At 36.3% G+C, this 19,626-nt stretch overlaps 1 protein-coding gene and 1 long non-coding RNA gene across 3 annotated transcripts; one reads left to right on the top strand and one right to left on the bottom strand.

The window, feature by feature from the left end:
- Positions 1–381: 381 nt before the first annotated feature.
- LOC127444203 (calcium-binding mitochondrial carrier protein SCaMC-3-like) lies at positions 382–15,276 on the bottom strand. Of its 2 annotated transcripts, none has more exons than XM_051703460.1 (10): positions 14,462–15,276; positions 10,602–10,728; positions 4,919–5,006; positions 4,681–4,792; positions 4,425–4,583; positions 3,852–4,004; positions 3,631–3,744; positions 3,333–3,500; positions 3,108–3,258; positions 382–2,323 (listed from the first exon to the last, which is right to left on the bottom strand). In XM_051703460.1, exons 1-10 carry the CDS (start codon positions 14,651–14,653, stop codon positions 2,142–2,144), a joined length of 1,446 nt encoding a protein of 481 aa, XP_051559420.1. In that variant the 5' UTR covers positions 14,654–15,276; the 3' UTR covers positions 382–2,141. The 2 variants fall into 2 exon arrangements, with proteins under 2 accessions (XP_051559420.1, XP_051559421.1); XM_051703461.1 differs by having other exon boundaries at positions 10,602–10,725; positions 14,462–15,269.
- LOC127444223 (uncharacterized) lies at positions 14,244–19,617 on the top strand. Its single transcript, XR_007897785.1, has 4 exons — positions 14,244–14,328; positions 16,671–16,724; positions 16,941–17,097; positions 17,255–19,617. It is a non-coding gene; the product is annotated as an uncharacterized LOC127444223 (long non-coding RNA).
- The last annotated feature ends 9 nt before the right edge of the window (positions 19,618–19,626 follow it).

Here is a 19,626-nt window from a genome sequence, read left to right as displayed (position 1 = left end):
GTTCAAGAAAACGCTTATTGACAATAACAGACGTGTGGATAGCTGACCAATCAGAGAGCAGCTGGAGCGGGCGTTGTGTGATCATTGGATATGCTTTTAGCCATACATGCGGGAGCCAATCAGAGCTCAAGAGCACATAAAATTGACCAATGAGGTTCAAGAAAACGCTTATTGGCAATAATAGACGTGTGGATGCAAATATGCATTAAGAGGGTGTTTACAGTCTTGGTTGATTTTGCTGCTCTATGCATTTCTTGGCGTTTTTATGGATTTGTAAAATATAATTTCCGTGTAGAAGAGACAAGCACACACTATCACACTGCAAGAGGACAAGGCCTTTTCTAGCTGACCTCAAGGAAAACATCCAGTCAAGACTCTATACATTTTAATGTAATAATTTAATATACATACATTCTTTGCATGTATTCAATAAAAAGATGTAGTTTGCTTTTTAAGGGGGAAAAAAAAGGAAAAAAAACCGCACAGAAGAAACGCAAAAATAGATAATGGTCATATAGTTGTTTTGTTTACATCCAAATAAGAACAGCAGCCTATTCATGTATACAAAACCTTGGAAATGAATATACCCAGACAGAATCTGTTGCAATTTTATTATACTTTCCACACTATTTATGATAAAATCTGTGGAATTCTTCAGAATGGATGTAAACATTTTAAAATGTTCAAAATCGAGCTAAGAGAACTCATATTCATGGATGAAAACATTTAAAGGTGCACTCCATAATTTTTTTAATTACTTAAAAAGTCGTCTTGGACATACACTGACACCTAGCGGTTACTGAGATTATGCGAGTAATATTCGACTGGTCATGTGATCATAACATGGCAGCCTCCATGGGGGGACCCTCTCCATGTAAAATAAAACATCTTTTATAAGGTTTCTGATATGCCTGGAGTCTTCAACTCATGATTTTATGAATACATTTCCAAATTACTATTGATTATTTTGGAAGTAAAACTTTTTTAATGAGGAAAAATTCAGGTGGCGATAAATTTAACAGCATATTGACTTAAAATTGACCCTAACAAAGTCAAAAATCAAGAAACCACACATACACTCTCACGTTCATCGGTTCATAAGGCTTTCCGCTCCTGAACATACGTAAACTGCGCACTTTAAGTACATCCTTCAGTTCTTTTGAGAGTGTAGAAAAACAGAATGCCAACATTGCAACATATGTCTTGATAACACACACCCCTTTGTAGCATACGGTCTGAGTTTACATGTTAGCATTAGCATTTAGCTAAATTCATTGCCTTAAAATGAACTATTATTTCACTTTATGTTAACATTTAAAAAGTGCTGTAGCAGCTCCGGCCTCATATTCCTTAGGCACTTTTCTTCACCTGAAACAGTAGAAAGAGAACCGTCACAAACCGTAGCACAATGGGTTGTGGGCAATGCTAGCCGAAAAATGTTAGCACACTTTGAAAATCCACCAGATAAGGTATAACATTTGGGCACATACTATTTGTGAGATAATATGCGCCTCATTCAAAAAAACACAAGAAAAACTTTGTTATAAATAGTTTGTAAACCCGTTCTTACGTGAATTATCACAATCAAGTCAATATAACAGTTTACGTAAGAATGGTTTTACTAGCGATTGATCAGCGTCCATTCCCACAAATCAATGGTTAAACACACACACACAGGCGACACAGTACAGCACATGCTCACACAATCTCCCACACACAAGCTTTTATTTTACCACGTCCAGAGGGGCTTACCCAGTATACATGAATATCAGGCCCCTGTTGACCAACAACACAAATAAACAAACAAAAATAAATGAATCTCTGTGATTGAGAAATGGGTCAGGACAGCACCTCTTAGATTCTGCATACTTCTGTTTTAATATCAGTCTGTTATAGAGTCGTTTTCTGTCATTCGTTTTGTTCTCAGGAAGAGTGACAGTGGACTGTTGTTTTTTTGTTTTTTGTTTTTTTGGTAAATACACCTCAACCCTTCTCTCATACTGCCAGTGATCTGATATGTCTTTAGACATTCATAAATGAGTCCTATTGTCTTTTCTTGTCCATCTTTTAACAAAAATACATTTTTGGTGTTTTTTTCTGCACACACACATAGGCTCTCTTTGTCTCTCTCTCTCTCTCTCTCAGGTTCCTACTCCCAGTACTTTCCTCATGTGTTCATAGACGACGTAGGAGATGCTGACAGCTGGGATAACCTTGAGGAAGTTTGGAGCGATGCCTCGGTAGAGTCCCACCACACCCTCCTGAGCTACAATATTCCTGAAGAGAGTCAACATGGACAGCTGAGGAGCACCTTTCACTGATGCTGAGAGTGATGAAAGAGAAAAAAAGGGAACAGAATTAACTAAAACATAATCTAAACATTCTGTAATATTACTTCATTTTCAAAATGTCCCTTAAAACCTTCTATCCATCCATTCATCCATCCATCTGTCCATCCAATTTTCATCATCCATTCATCCATCCATCTTTCATCCATCTATCTAATTTCAATCATCCATCCATCCTTCTAATTTCTATCATCTATCCACCCATCATCCATCCTTCTTTCATCCATCCATCCGTTGATCTTTTATCCATCCATCCTTTTTACATCCATCCATTTTTCCTTATCCATTTTTACATCCATCATTCATCTTTCATCCATCCATTCATCTATCCATCCACCCATCCTATTTTCATCATTCTTTCATGCATACATCATCCATCCATCCTTCTTTCATCCATCCACCTATCCATCATTCATTCATACATCCATTTTTATCCATCCATCTATCCAATTTTTATCTTCCACTCATTTATCCTTTGTCCATCCATACATCTTTCATCCATCCATTCATCCATCCATCCATCCATCCATCCATCCATCCATCCATCCAACCACCTATCTTGTTTCCATTATCCATTTTTTCTCCATCATGTATCTTTTATCCATCCATCCTTCATCTATCCACCCATCCTATTTTCATAATCCATTCATCTATCCATCTATCTCATTTCCATCCATCCATTTATCAATCATCCATCCATCTATTCAGTCTTCCTTTTTGTCTCTGTACACACAGTTAACCATTTTGTCTCTCTCTCACCCTGAGCCTGCATACGTGTTCTGATGAGGGCGAGCGGGTATGATGCCAGTTGTCCGCAGGTGCTGGAGACAGTGCCACAGCCTACTAGCACCAGAACACCTGGGTCAGCCGAACCCTCCGTGTTCCGCTGCAGCCATGCGTTCTTCAGCGTCTGACAAAGAGGAAGACAGCATGAGGAAGAGTCTTTATGAAGGAACTATTCTGAATACACACACTCAAACACACCTCATATACAGCGAGATCTATGCCCGCATAAGGGATGATGCCCAGCATGTTGGGTAGATATCCTTTATAAAATGCCAGAACGCCCTCTTTCTGCAGGATCTGCTTCGCGCAGTCCGCCATACTCAAATACTGCCCTGTTTTACGAAGAGTAAGACGTGTTTTCAGCACCTACAACATAGAGAACGATAGAGACAGACAGGAACAGAGAGAGACAGAGACAATAAACTTCAAAGACGATGTGTGAAGAAACTTGCTGTCAAACCACATTAGATGACATCATATGTGTATGTTTGTGTACCTCCATAGGGTATATAATAGTTTGAGCTGTGGCTCCAGCCAGAGATCCAGCGACAAATCTCTCCTGGACTTTTAGAGTTCCTCCTTCTTTTCTACCTCTCATTAACCACTTAATCTGCAGCCAGAGGAAGAAAGAGAGAGAGAGAGAGAGCGCACTTTTGAGCTCTGATTATACTGTGTGGGTGAGTATGAGGAGAGAGAGAGAGAGCGAGAGAGGTTTACCTGTTCATAAGCAAAGAATTTGATAGCTGTTTCTGGAGCGATCTTCAGCACATTGATGCCATTGCCCCTCCACAGCGCAGTGAGCCCCCCCTCCTTAACCATCGCTCGAAGACCATGCCAAACATTTCCTTTATCAGAGCTCTGGCCATGCACCTGCACAAACAAACACACACAAAGAACAAGGCAAATTCAAAATCTAATTCCACTTTGAGTCTCTCAAACTCCAGGATTATTATAAAACAACCCCTTCACATAATAAACAGCTGTCTGTTTAGCTGCAATATCTCTTATGACCTCCAGGGGTCCTTGTGTGCTGATGGAAACCCTCACTTTTCAAAGGACAGTCAAAGTAAGTCTCCGGCAGAACACACTTCCACACTTCAGCTTTGTATGTTTTATATGTGTTGCTACCATGCACCACCACAATGCCATCAACTCTCTGATGTCATACGTCAGAGCATCCTAACCTTGTACATGCAGGTATAATGGTCAATCACAATAGATAGTTTTACAGCTTAATATTTTACACCACTTTAAAGACAGACAGTTAATTCCAGACCAGTGCTGTCTCACCTGCAGAAACACTTTGAGACGGTCAAGCGGTGCGGTACATGTTCTGGATACAGACCCCGCCACGGCCCCCGCCATCAGCTGCCGCCACACAAACCCAGACTGCCTCTCCTTCTCTGAGAATTCATCTGGAACAGTTAGAAGTTCTCCAATATCCAACATCTACACAAAAACATAAACATATTGTAAAATGGCGTACAAGAAAAAATGTTACAGACATAAACTTCACTGATTCAGTTGTGTGTCTCGTGGCTCATACCACTGAGTGTTTCCAGAACTGTGCGATTTCCTCCATGTTGTCCAGAGGGTTAAACAGGAAGTGATCTCGCCACTCGGCCCAGTCAACAGTCATGGAACGGTCTTTATCCATACTGCATAAACACATTTATCAAAGTCACTACTCTATTATAGGGCAGCTGTTGTCTATACTGACACAAGCCACAAAAAGTATTTTAGAAAAAGCTTCACTTATTCAAACTGAGCATAAACATACAAACCTTTCCAGTATTTTCGCAGCCTGTTCCACTGTGACGTCCACTCCTAGATTATGTAGTGACTGCTGGATCTCACCAGCATCAACTTTACCTACAAAACACACAGATATGAAAAAACTATTAATTACAGCTGTTACGTAAGTTAATAGATAGTATAGAGTATATAGATACTAACACTGCTGTAATATTACATATGCTAATAGAATTAAGAGGCCATTGATGCTAACAGACATGTAATAATATAAGAGTAATATGAGGTTATACAGCGATGTATGCTAACAGTAATATGAGGTTACTGATGCTAACAGTGATGAAATAATATAGATGCTAAAAGTAATTTGAGGTTATAGATGCTAATAATGTTATAGTATAGTTGCTAAAAGTGATGTAATATTATAGATGCTAACAGTAATGTAATAGTACAGATGCTAACAGTAATATGAGGTTATAGATGCTAATAGTAATATGAGGTTATAGACGCTAACAGTGATGTAATATCATAGATACTAACAGTAATATGAGGTTATTGATGCTAACAAAGTTATAGTATAGATGCTAACAGTAATGTAATAGTACAGATGCTAACAGTAATATTAGGTTATAGATGCTAATAGTATTGTAATAGTATAGATGCTAATAGTGATATGAGGTTATAGATGCTAATAGTGATATGAGGTTATAGATGCTAATAGTACTGTAATAGTATAGATGCTAATAGTGATATGAGGTTATAGATGCTAACAGTATTGTAATAGTATAGATGCTAATAGTAATATGAGGTTATAGATGCTAACAGTATTGTAATAGTATAGATGCTAACAGTGATATGAGGTTATACTGTAGATGCTAGCAGTATTGTAATAGTATAGATGCTAATAGTGATATGAGGTTATAGATGCTAATAGTGATATGAGGTTATAGATGCTAACAGTAATGTAATAGTATATATGCTAATAGTGATTAAGGTTATAGATGCTAACAGTAATATAATAGTATATATGCTTATAGTGATTTGAGGTTATAGATGCTAACAGTAATGTAATACTATAGATGCTACTAGTGATATGAGGTTATAGATGCTAATAGTAATATAATTGTATATATGCTTATAGTGATATGAGGTTATAGATGCTAACAGTAATATAATAGTATATATGCTTATAGTGATATGAGGTTATAGATGCTAATAGTAATATAATAGTATATATGCTTATAGTGATATGAGGTTATAGATGCTAACAGTATTGTAATAGTATAGATACTAATAATAATATGAGGTTATAGATGCTAACAGTATTGTAATAGTATAGATGCTAACAGTAATATGAGGTTATACTGTAGATGCTAGCAGTATTGTAATAGTATAGATGCTAATAGTAATATGAGGTTATATACGCTAACAGTGATGTAATATCATAGATACTAACAGTAATATGAGGTTATTGATGCTAACAAAGTTATAGTATAGATGCTAACAGTAATGTAATAGTACAGATGCTAACAGTAATATTAGGTTATAGATGCTAATAGTATTGTAATAGTATAGATGCTAATAGTGATATGAGGTTATAGATACTAACAGTATTGTAATAGTATAGATACTAATAGTATTGTAATAGTATAGATGCTAATAGTGATATGAGGTTATAGATGCTAACAGTATTGTAATAGTATAGATACTAATAGTAATATGAGGTTATAGATGCTAACAGTATTGTAATAGTATAGATGCTAACAGTGATATGAGGTTATACTGTAGATGCTAGCAGTATTGTAATAGTATAGATGCTAATAGTGATATGAGGTTATAGATGCTAATAGTGATATGAGGTTATGCTAACAGTAATGTAATAGTATATATGCTAATAGTGATTAAGGTTATAGATGCTAACAGTAATATAATAGTATATATGCTTATAGTGATATGAGGTTATAGATGCTAACAGTAATGTAATACTATAGATGCTACTAGTGATATGAGGTTATATATGCTAACAGTAATGTAATACTATAGATGCTACTAGTGATATGAGGTTATAGATGCTAACAGTATTGTAACAGTATATATACTAACAGTAATGTAATAGTATAGATACTAATAGTGATATGAGGTTATAAATGCTAATAGTATTGTAATAGTATAGATGCTAATAGTGATATGAGGTTATAGATGGAAACAGTAATGTAATAGTATAAATGTTAATAGTGATTTGAGGTTATAGATGCTAAGAGTATTGTAACAGTATAGATGCTAATAGTGATATGAGGTTATAGATGCTAACAGTATTGTAATAGTATAGATGCTAATAGTGATATGAGGTTATAGATGCTAATAGTATTGTAATAGTATAGATGCTAATAGTGATATGAGGTTATAGATGCTAATAGTATTGTAATAGTATAGATGCTAATAGTGATATGAGGTTATAGATGCTAATAGTATTGTAATAGTATAGATGCTAATAGTGATATGAGGTTATAGATGCTAATAGTGATATGAGGTTATAGATGCTAACAGTAATGTAATAGTATATATGCTAATAGTGATTAAGGTTATAGATGCTAACAGTAATATAATAGTATATATGCTTATAGTGATTTGAGGTTATAGATGCTAACAGTAATGTAATACTATAGATGCTACTAGTGATATGAGGTTATAGATGCTAATAGTAATATAATTGTATATATGCTTATAGTGATATGAGGTTATAGATGCTAACAGTAATATAATAGTATATATGCTTATAGTGATATGAGGTTATAGATGCTAATAGTAATATAATAGTATATATGCTTATAGTGATATGAGGTTATAGATGCTAACAGTATTGTAATAGTATAGATACTAATAATAATATGAGGTTATAGATGCTAACAGTATTGTAATAGTATAGATGCTAACAGTAATATGAGGTTATACTGTAGATGCTAGCAGTATTGTAATAGTATAGATGCTAATAGTAATATGAGGTTATATACGCTAACAGTGATGTAATATCATAGATACTAACAGTAATATGAGGTTATTGATGCTAACAAAGTTATAGTATAGATGCTAACAGTAATGTAATAGTACAGATGCTAACAGTAATATTAGGTTATAGATGCTAATAGTATTGTAATAGTATAGATGCTAATAGTGATATGAGGTTATAGATACTAACAGTATTGTAATAGTATAGATACTAATAGTATTGTAATAGTATAGATGCTAATAGTGATATGAGGTTATAGATGCTAACAGTATTGTAATAGTATAGATACTAATAGTAATATGAGGTTATAGATGCTAACAGTATTGTAATAGTATAGATGCTAACAGTGATATGAGGTTATACTGTAGATGCTAGCAGTATTGTAATAGTATAGATGCTAATAGTGATATGAGGTTATAGATGCTAATAGTGATATGAGGTTATGCTAACAGTAATGTAATAGTATATATGCTAATAGTGATTAAGGTTATAGATGCTAACAGTAATATAATAGTATATATGCTTATAGTGATATGAGGTTATAGATGCTAACAGTAATGTAATACTATAGATGCTACTAGTGATATGAGGTTATAGATGCTAATAGTAATATAATAGTATATATGCTTATAGTGATATGAGGTTATAGATGCTAACAGTAATATAATAGTATATATGCTTGTAGTGATATGAGGTTATAGATGCTAACAGTATTGTAATAGTATAGATACTAATAATAATATGAGGTTATAGATGCTAACAGTATTGTAATAGTATAGATGCTAACAGTAATATGAGATTATACTGTAGATGCTAGCAGTATTGTAATAGTATAGATGCTAATAGTGATATGAGGTTATAGATGCTAACAGTAATGTAATAGTATATATGCTAATAGTGATTAAGGTTATAGATGCTAACAGTAATATAATAGTATATATGCTTATAGTGATATGAGGTTATAGATGCTAACAGTAATGTAATACTATAGATGCTACTAGTGATATGAGGTTATAGATGCTAACAGTAATGTAATACTATAGATGCTACTAGTGATATGAGGTTATAGATGCTAACAGTTTTGTAACAGTATATATACTAACAGTAATGTAATAGTATAGATACTAACAGTGATATGAGGTTATAAATGCTAATAGTATTGTAATAGTATAGATGCTAATAGTGATATGAGGTTATAGATGCTAACAGTAATGTAATACTATAGATGCTACTAGTGATATGAGGTTATAGATGCTAATAGTAATATAATAGTATATATGCTTATAGTGATATGAGGTTATAGATGCTAACAGTAATATAATAGTATATATGCTTATAGTGATATGAGGTTATAGATGCTAACAGTAATATAATAGTATATATGCTTATAGTGATATGAGGTTATAGATGCTAACAATATTGTAATAGTATAGATACTAATAATAATATGAGGTTATAGATGCTAACAGTATTGTAATAGTATAGATGCTAACAGTAATATGAGGTTATACTGTAGATGCTAGCAGTATTGTAATAGTATAGATGCTAATAGTGATATGAGGTTATAGATGCTAACAGTAATGTAATAGTATATATGCTAATAGTGATTAAGGTTATAGATGCTAACAGTAATATAATAGTATATATGCTTATAGTGATATGAGGTTATAGATGCTAACAGTAATGTAATACTATAGATGCTACTAGTGATATGAGGTTATATATGCTAACAGTAATGTAATACTATAGATGCTACTAGTGATATGAGGTTATAGATGCTAACAGTATTGTAACAGTATATATACTAACAGTAATGTAATAGTATAGATACTAATAGTGATATGAGGTTATAAATGCTAATAGTATTGTAATAGTATAGATGCTAATAGTGATATGAGGTTATAGATGGAAACAGTAATGTAATAGTATAAATGTTAATAGTGATTTGAGGTTATAGATGCTAAGAGTATTGTAACAGTATAGATGCTAATAGTGATATGAGGTTATAGATGCTAACAGTATTGTAATAGTATAGATGCTAATAGTGATATGAGGTTATAGATGCTAATAGTATTGTAATAGTATAGATGCTAATAGTGATATGAGGTTATAGATGCTAATAGTATTGTAATAGTATAGATGCTAATAGTGATATGAGGTTATAGATGCTAATAGTATTGTAATAGTATAGATGCTAATAGTGATATGAGGTTATAGATGCTAATAGTATTGTAATAGTATAGATGCTAATAGTGATATGAGGTTATAGATGCTAATAGTATTGTAATAGTATAGATGCTAATAGTGATATGAGGTTATACATGCTAATAGTATTGTAATAGTATAGATGCTAATAGTGATATGAGGTTATAGATGCTAATAGTATTGTAATAGTATAGATGTTAATAGTGATATGAGGTTATAGATGCTAATAGTGATATGAGGTTATAGATGCTAACAGTATTGTAATAGTACAGATGCTAACAGTAATGTAATAATATAGATGCTTACAGTAAAGATTTGTAAGGTAATCTGAGATTATATGTGCTAACAGTGATGTAATTGTATAGATTTTAATAGTAATATGATACTAGTAGCAATATAATAGTGTATATGCTTAGAGCAATTGAAAGATACACATTAGGTTTCAACCGTAATGCTTATATACTGTAGGTTCTGACAGGAATGTAAAGGTTATAGACACAAACCATCATTGTTGCGGTCCAAGCTGTGAAACATGAGTCTAAGACGTTTCTCATGTGAACGCAGATACTCAATGAACTCTTCAAAATCCAACTGACCATCCTGATTGGTGTCTCCAGCTCGTACAACCTGCTGGATATATGGCATAGAGAGAGAGAGAGAGAGAGAGAGAGAGTGAGAGAGACAGAGAGAGAGAGGCGGAATCATTAGGAGAGGTGGGATGGGAGAGTACAAAAATCAGGAGAAAAGCCCATTAAAAACATGCAAAGCCAACAGCCCACAACCGCAAACATGACACACAAAGAGCACTTCTTAAAAAAACATTCAAAACCTTTGAATTCAAGATGTCTTAGTTATAAGTTCATAAAATGATTGTAACTTACCAAAGCAACAAAGAAAGCGAAGCGCACAAGACACTAGCTTAAGATGTTTCACTACTTTATAAACACTTTATTATACGAAATTCTACTCAAAGTAAAGCTCAGATTTGCTGTACTTTGAGAGAGTTGGGACATTGTGCCAAGTCACCATTCAGTACCATGTTTTTTCAGAATGTCTCCCCAGGGACACTAAATTTTAAAAATGCCAGAATTTCATCAGTGCAGCGTGCCTCAACTTGCTTTTTCCTGAGGCGAGAACACGGAGGACTAGACTTTCTTGCACTTCTGAGGACTCTTCTGTTCTTCGAAACAACACATTGGCTCATGCAGTAACTAATATCAGAGGTCAATTCAGCACAACCTTATTTAAATGAGCCAAAACACAAAGGGGTACTGTAGCCTTAAATCGAAACGCTGCACTGGGCGACTCATTCTGGTGTTTAAAGTAAACCAGACAAATATTCCCACACTCCCTGGTATGTAGTAGGCTAAATGACGCTGTGAAGCGGACTCTGTGTGTTCCACACGAAAATATGCCAGTTATTTCACACATTTAACTAGCTTTGCCTCTTCTGCGGGCAGACGTCTACACAATATGTCGACGTACACGTGTGCTGTTGTGTATTTATGTGAACCCCAGTCACATGGTATTTACTCTCGCATGGATCACACCCAAGAAGCTTTAACACACTCTAAAGTGTGATAGCTATAGAAACACAATAAAGAAAAGTGAAATACATCCTTTTGAACTACAGACATCATTAAAATGTTATTAATGTAAAAAACAAAAAAGCATGTAAAAAAAATTATAAACACATGCACACACACGTTGCATTCACCACCAGATCAAGAAACAAACACACACAGGCAGATGGTTAATGACACCAACACTCAGCTGGCACTATATCAAAAACCTAATCAACAGATATCACAATTACCTCTTTAACAGGCAGTACATAAGCAATCAATATCTGGGTGTGAAATTACATTTACTGTATATAACCGGTAATCTAAGATTTTACATAATGACACAAACACAAAATAAACATTTAAAATACTGCAAGATACAGTATGTGCAACTCTACACTTACAATAGACATAAATGTGAGTGGTGCTTGCCCATGCCCTCAGGGGTTTTCAACATATTACTATGTGGTTACAAGGTGGTTTAGATGGTTGCTAGGGTGTTCTAGGTGGTTGCTCTATTGTGGTCTCTATATGGCTCAGATCCCTCCTTCAGTGTAAATCTAAGGGATTTTTTCATGCATTTTATTATCCACCATGTTCCAAGTCTGGTCGCTTAGATAAGTAATGGCACATCTCTAATCAACAAATTCCTTCATGACGAAGCAACGAGTTACACAATGAAGTTGAGGTTTGTTCAAATCTATCCCCAAGTATAATTGATAATATTATAGATATAATGCTTGCATTAGCAACCAGCGCTAATTATAGCAGATTATGCCCCACTGGTGAAATAGGTGGAGGCCTTATTCTAGTATCCAGGAAATGACAGGTGGGGTAGGCACTTCTGAAGGGCTTCCTCTGTTTCTGCATATCTGACCTTGAGATCATGAACTACAGCACTCATAAACTGGTCCATTAGTGCTGCAACACTGCACTCTTTTCCACCCTGTTCCTGACTCTAACCAGAGACTATTTAGCCCGAGATGGAGCACTTGTACTAAAATGAATGGGAGAAATTGGAACACCCAATATGGCAGGTGTAGGAAAGGTAGTCTCGCCTTACAGGTAAAAGAGCCAATCACGTTTTAGATAAAGACATCACCTGTCATTCATCTCGAGAACACTCATGCGCATCATGTTATTTATGATACCATTGTTGTCAGACTTTACTGCTGATTTGAAATTTGTTCTTTGATCGTAATCTTGACCCAATCGTTTTGGAGATTTAAATCTTTACCCATTCAAGTGGATAGGAGCTGTGCTTTCATGTCGCTTGTTTACATAGAAAATAGCTGCCCGGGAGCATTACAAATATGGCCATCGAGTGGACTGACATGCCTTGAAAGGGATTTTGATCTTACACTTTGTTAGAACCAGACACGGTGTGAAAAAGCAAAATAAATAAATAAATAAAAAAGCATTAAAAAAAAGCCATTTCCATTGTGTTGACGTCGACATCCATTTTTAGCAATAAACTGACCGCAAGTCATTTTTAATGAGAGTTGGCTACCAGCAGTGACAAAGAGCGAAAGCGACCGTTGACTATGCGACGAAGTTGAGCAGCGTTCAACACTGCTTACTTTATATAAGTAGGCAGTATTGTGATGTAATGACCATCAATGTATCTGCTGGCTGACACAGTTGAAAACTGCTGTCGAATACTAGCTACTAGCGGCTAACAGTACAGTGGCTTGACGACATGCAGCAATTAAATCAATTCAACTTTGTTTTGAGGCAAAAAATTATTTGAAAATCAGACATAAAGACAACGGTACAAGACTGTGTACTTACCGTCTTTCATGAGGGCACGGACTACAATCCCATGAAGCATTGCGAATGATGTCATTGAATAAAAAACGATGGGAATATATAAAACTATTGATTTTAGGTTGTTAGTTATAAGTATAGAAACAATATATTTTACCTTTATTGCAAAATATTCCAATATGTGAAAATATATACAGTAAGTAGTTTAAGGGTGAAGGGAGACCGACTCGATTACGTCACTCATAAGTGCATGCGGTTGCTCTGAGGCACGTTTCGCTGGTTTCGTTGGACGTGGTTCTCTGCTGTACCATGGGTAATGTAGTTGTTTTAAACATGAATTCCGCTATCAAACACGATTTTTAAGCAATGAAGACGGATGGCTTCAACGGAAGCATATACCATCGATGAACAACCTCGTAGCTTACGGTATGTCTGTCTTTAAAGGTTTATAAGTTATCGTTGAAAATCAGTTCGTCTATGGGATAAATACTTCCGGAACCAGACTGTTGCGTTCTATTACTTGTCGCTGTAAACAGTCGCGATACACACTACATTTTAACAGTCGCTTAGTTCCTACTTCTGTTGTTGCGCTGGGGAGCCACACCCACAATGAAATCTAATTGATCCAAACTACAACTATGTTCTGATTGGTTGTTATTGTTTTCTGTTGCCCAGTCGCTGGAAACTTGTTAGTGAAAATTGTGTTAATCGCTCGGTTTCTACTTCTGTCGCGTCGCTGTGGGTAGCCCCGCCCACAGTAAAATCTCATTGGTCCAAATCACACTGCTGTATATTTTATCTATGTTCTGATTGGCTGTTATTGTGTCGCGTCGGACAACATTTTCGCTTTCAGTTACGAATTTGTCGCTGGAAGACTGTCAAGGAGGGAAGAGATCAGGTGATGTAGGGGAGCAGGTTAATGAATCTGACACCCAGAAAACCTTTAAATTCATGGCCACCAGCTCACCTCCGGCCGGTGCATTTAACCTTTCGCTTCTGTTTTGAGTGTGTGTGTCGGGTTTCTTACGTACATCCTCCACGGAGCTCCACGACATCCCCCGGTCGGCAAGTCCGACCCGTAGCTCGTTTACATCGATCCGTCCGTCCTTGTTCAAATCCAGCTGCTCGAAGAGCTCGGCCCAGAGCCGCTCGCGTTCGGGATCGACCCCGCTGTCCTGGCATCGCGCCTGGGTCCAACCCGAGCGCCATCCGCGTTTACCCATGATGATTATGTCCACACGCAGTCACGCAAGGAGAGGCATCTGCACGATAAACTCCACGGCGCACCGGGTGGAAAACGGTGCGACGTGCCAAACGATGGTTAGACGTCAAAAAGGAGCTATTAGCGAAGTAAAAGCCCCTCGCGTTTCCAAGCGCGTAGTTGGTGGCTCGAAACAGCTGCTTATCGCTGCAAGAACCAGGAAGCCTGAATCACAAACGTGAATTAAACACTTCCCAGAAATGCACGCACCGCGGATCCTCAAACAAAAGCATCTGAACTAAGCAAACGGCACTTTCCTTCATGCATGAGCTGAATATGTCAATGACATGCTCGAATGTGAGTGTCCGTGGGCCGAGACGCAGCTCATGGACAGTACTGCAGTGAACCGATACTACAGAGGCTTCAGATTACACCACACCGCCGGACAGGAGAGCATGCACACATACATCTCCAGCTCGCCTCGGTCCTTCAGCACTTACAGACAAATAGTGTTGAATGTGCCTGAACAGGCCTAATTATCTGATCTGCTTAGTTGCAACTGAGTCAAGAATAAAATGAAATACAAACAAATAAAATCAGCCTGTCAGAGATAACCAAGATCTTTCTCACAAGGGTCATTTAGATGTTTATTTCTGATTAAGACTGGCTAATGAAGTCATTTCCTGGCAGTTCATAAAGAATACAGTAGAATAATTTAGCAGCCACATAGGAACACCCTGACAACCACCCATAACACACTAACAGCGCATAGCAACATGCCAAAAAACTCTCTCAGACTATTTAGCAACCACATAGCAACACCCTAGCAACCACGCACAACAACCTAGCAACTGCATAGCAACACACCAAAAAAATCAATCAGAACAAATTAGCAACTGCATTACAACTCCCTGGCAACCACCCACAGCACCCTAGAAACCGCACAGCAACACACTAAAAAAAACACTCAGAAAAACTCAGCAACTGCATAGCAACCACATAGCAACACACAAAAAACAATTTAGCAACTACATAGCAACGCCCTGAAAACTACCCACATCCCCCAGCAACTGCATAGCAACACACCAAAAAAAATCGCTCTGAACAAGTTTGCAACTGCATTACAGCACCCTATCAACCCCATAGCAACTATGTAGCAACACCTTGACAACCACCCACAACACCCTAGCAACTGTGTGTGTTTCAGGGTAAAGGGCATGAGGGTTAAACTATCTCACCTGGCCAAAAAAACAGCTCGGCTCTGACTTTAGACCTACAGTGGCTTAAAACGTATTTTGTGTACCAGTGGCATTTCAGAATTAGTTTAGTGATATTGTTATTAAAGTAACAGTTTACCCACAAATGAAAATTCTGTCATCATTTATTCACCCTCATGTCATCCCAGATGTGTATGACTTTCTTTCTTCTGCTGAACACAAATGAAGATTTTTAGAAGAATATTTCAGCTCTGTAGATCCATACAATGCAAGTAAATGGTGACCAAAACATGGAAGGTCCAAAAAGCACATAAAGGCAGCATAAAAGTAATCCATAAAACTCCAGTGGTTTAATCCATGTCTTCAGAAGTGATATGATAGATGTGGGTGAGAAACAGATCAATATTTAAGTCCTTTTTTACTAGAAATCTCCACTTACACTTTCTTCTTTTGCTTTTGGCAATTCGCATTCTTTGTGCATATCACCACCTACTCGGCAGGGAGGAGAACTTATAAGAAAAAAAAAACTAAATATTGATCTGTTTCTCACCCACACCTATCATATCACTTCTGAAGACATGGATTAAACCACTGGAGTCTTATGGATTACTTTTATGCTGCCTTTATGTACTTTTTGGAGCTTCAAAGTTCTGGTCACCATTCACTTGCATTGTATGGACCTATAGAGCTGAAATATATATATATATATATATATATATATATATATATATATATATATATATATATATATATATATATATAAGGCCATTGTAATAAGTATCCGTATACTTTTTGGGGCGTAATGACCTTTTTTTCCTCTAGAGCTCATGAAGAAAAGTTGCACACAAGACCTGGAACCTCTGCTTAACAGCAAGAGTGAGACATTTCTATTTTTTTTTTCTTTCATATAAATAAATGGTTCATAATGTTTGAATTCAGTCTTTTCCTAAAGTCTATCTGAACACCATGCACAGTAATCTCAGTACAGTGATTTCTATAATCATAAATTGGACTGTCAACACTGACAGTTTTATCAATGATAACATTCATCATCTCCATACTCATTTTATCTTCTTTGAACTCTCTCTGCAGTGGGCCTTCAGGCGTTCTACTGGTTCCTCCGTTCAGACAGGAGAATCTGGAGTTTTGTTTGGCATGTGAAGATTACAAGAACTCCTCAGGATCTAAACTGACAGCAAAAGCCCAAAGCATCTACAACCAGTTCATCAACCCTGATGCACCTCATGAGGTGAGAGCACCATTAAGAGCTTTTGCATTGTGACATTACTTTCATGACAGTTAAATGGGTTGTGGTGTGAAATTGACTTGTTTTTAAAATATTTACCCTAGTAGTATATAGTATGAGCTCACAGCGATTGTTCTGATATTGTTTGTATGTTTGTCAGGTGAATTTGAGACCCGTGAAGCATTAATGATGTGATGAATGAACCTACGACAGACACATTTGATGAAGCTCAGCACCGGATCTTCTCTCTCATGGCTAAAGATTCATTCCCACATTTTCTGCATTCTTCATATAGTCAACAGTCACTCAAAGGTCTGCGAGACACAGCCTGCTATTGAACCTGTTGGTTCGTAGACTAGTTAAACAGCCAGTTGACATGCATGAACCACTGTCAGGTAGGATGTAGTTGCATTTATGTACATTAAGAACGTGTTAGGTACAGAATAGCGTAGTCCAGTGTCAGAAATTAATTAATAGAAATAAAATTCAAAATGTAGGGGCAAAAAATGCCCTCATAATATATGCCCTCTTAACAAAATATGAGTTGATGCTGATTTACATTAACCCCTTATACTCTGGTGCATTTTTGGGCTGCCGCCTGCAATTTTTCACACTCGAATTTAAAAGCTCACCATTCACACACACACTGTGGACTAATTGCAAAAAAATTTGTCTAATTTTTCAGAGAACCCCCCAAATAATAATAAAAAAATACTCTAATTATTCATAAGTAACACTGAATGTTTAGACTCTTATGATAAACAGATTTTGTCGTTGTCGTCCTAACTTTGTAAACATGTAATTCTGGTTCTGTTCAGTCTACATCACTTTAAAAAGTCTCACTTTATTCCACTATGTGGCAGTAATCACATTCCATCACAATATACAGATCTGAAATGTAGGTGGCGCTTTAATGTATTTTAGCCCTCACAGATGTGTTCGTCCATAGACATTCAGTGTAATTTTCAGTTCAAGCACCACCCTCATTGTTTCATTGAATATCTCGGCCTCTGAGTGGACTAGAAGCTCAATCTAGTAACTCATTAGAAAGCTGAGATCCTCCCCTTAGCGATGATATATCATTTTATCTTCAATAGTTGAAAACATATTTTATGATTATTTGTTTTGCATGCTTTTCCTTCTGAATGGCATATTTTGTTCTTGACATATAAGATATATCATTAGATTATTCACACAAGCAAGCTCACAGACAAGTAAAAAATGGCTCATCTTTTTTTTTTTTTTTTTTTTAAGAGAACTTCCACAGGTAAAAGCAGATATAAAATGTTTGGCTACTTGTAGCTTACAGCAGCAGTTATCGGAGCATTAAAGAGACGTTTGTATTTGATGACTTACAGAAATCATATTTCACTTTGTGATTATTTTGAAAATCTTTTGAACTGTGGTGTTTAGGGCAACAAAATAAACTGTACAGTCACATTCCTGAGAATGAGAGCTTTCATTTGATATATGACTTGTCCATTTATGTGCTATCTGAGGGATTTTTATATAAATATTTCTACCCTATGACCTCTAGGGGGCGCTACTTTTCAATGCAAATGATTTGAGGCCGTATTTTGTTATTTTAAAAACATAAATGCAGAAGTGATGGTTATCTATGAAAAGTTCAGATTCTAAGCCTTCAAATGATACCTCATATACCTAACTTATGGATACGGAGACTTTAACGTTTCAAGCGTAAACTTTTTTCGCAATATAGTGCCCCCCCTTTGGCCCACCAGCGGGTCCAATAGAGTTTACAAACTTACTGAAGTTGGAATTTACATTAACTAATTAAAGGTGCTGTAAACTATTTTTTTTATAGAATGGTATGCATAAAGTGTTCCTTTTTCCTTAAAGACATCACTTAAATAAATCCCTCACCGGTCTCTAACAGCACTAGACTGTGTAAACAGCAAACAAAATGTGACCACAGTGATTTTCAATGCCAATCAGAAGAATTTGATGTGCTTTTTGTCCGTCAATCATTTTGCGTTTTCTCAAAGTGTAGCTGTTGAAGCAGTTCATTCAGGTTTAATGTCATATTTAGATTCATAACAGTTGTCAGCTGATGGCACTATTTATCTCCTGATGTTTGACAACCGTTGAGAAGACAGAGCTAGAAAGACTTTGGAGAAGGTGACGGTCTCAACTCTATCTTTGTAGGGTGGGGTTTTGGAAATAGGGGGCGTGTCTATTTTAATGGCTCAGTCTGGTGGAAGTTCCAGAACAGCTAAAATGGCTTACAGAACCTTTAAGCCAGAGACTATTTAGCAGAGATGGGCAACTTCTATAAAATGAATGGGAGAAATTGGAACACCTGTAGAAGGGAACGGATGTAGAAAGGAAGTCCCGCCTTACAGGTAAAAGAGCCAATCACCTTCTGAATTTAAATGTGTTTTGATCATAATCTTGACCCACCGTTTTGAAGATTTCGATGTTCCCCCATTCAACTAGATAGGAGTTGCACTGTTATGATTGGAAATAGCTTCCCGGGAGCGTTCCAAAGATGGCCGCCAGTGTACTGCCTTG

The sequence above is a fragment of the Myxocyprinus asiaticus genome, chromosome 7 (assembly GCF_019703515.2).
Source record: "Myxocyprinus asiaticus isolate MX2 ecotype Aquarium Trade chromosome 7, UBuf_Myxa_2, whole genome shotgun sequence".
NCBI classification, from domain to species: Eukaryota; Metazoa; Chordata; class Actinopteri; order Cypriniformes; family Catostomidae; genus Myxocyprinus; species Myxocyprinus asiaticus.
The sequence above is the reverse complement of the archived record's forward strand: the minus strand, read 5'-3'. Positions and strand labels throughout refer to the sequence as shown.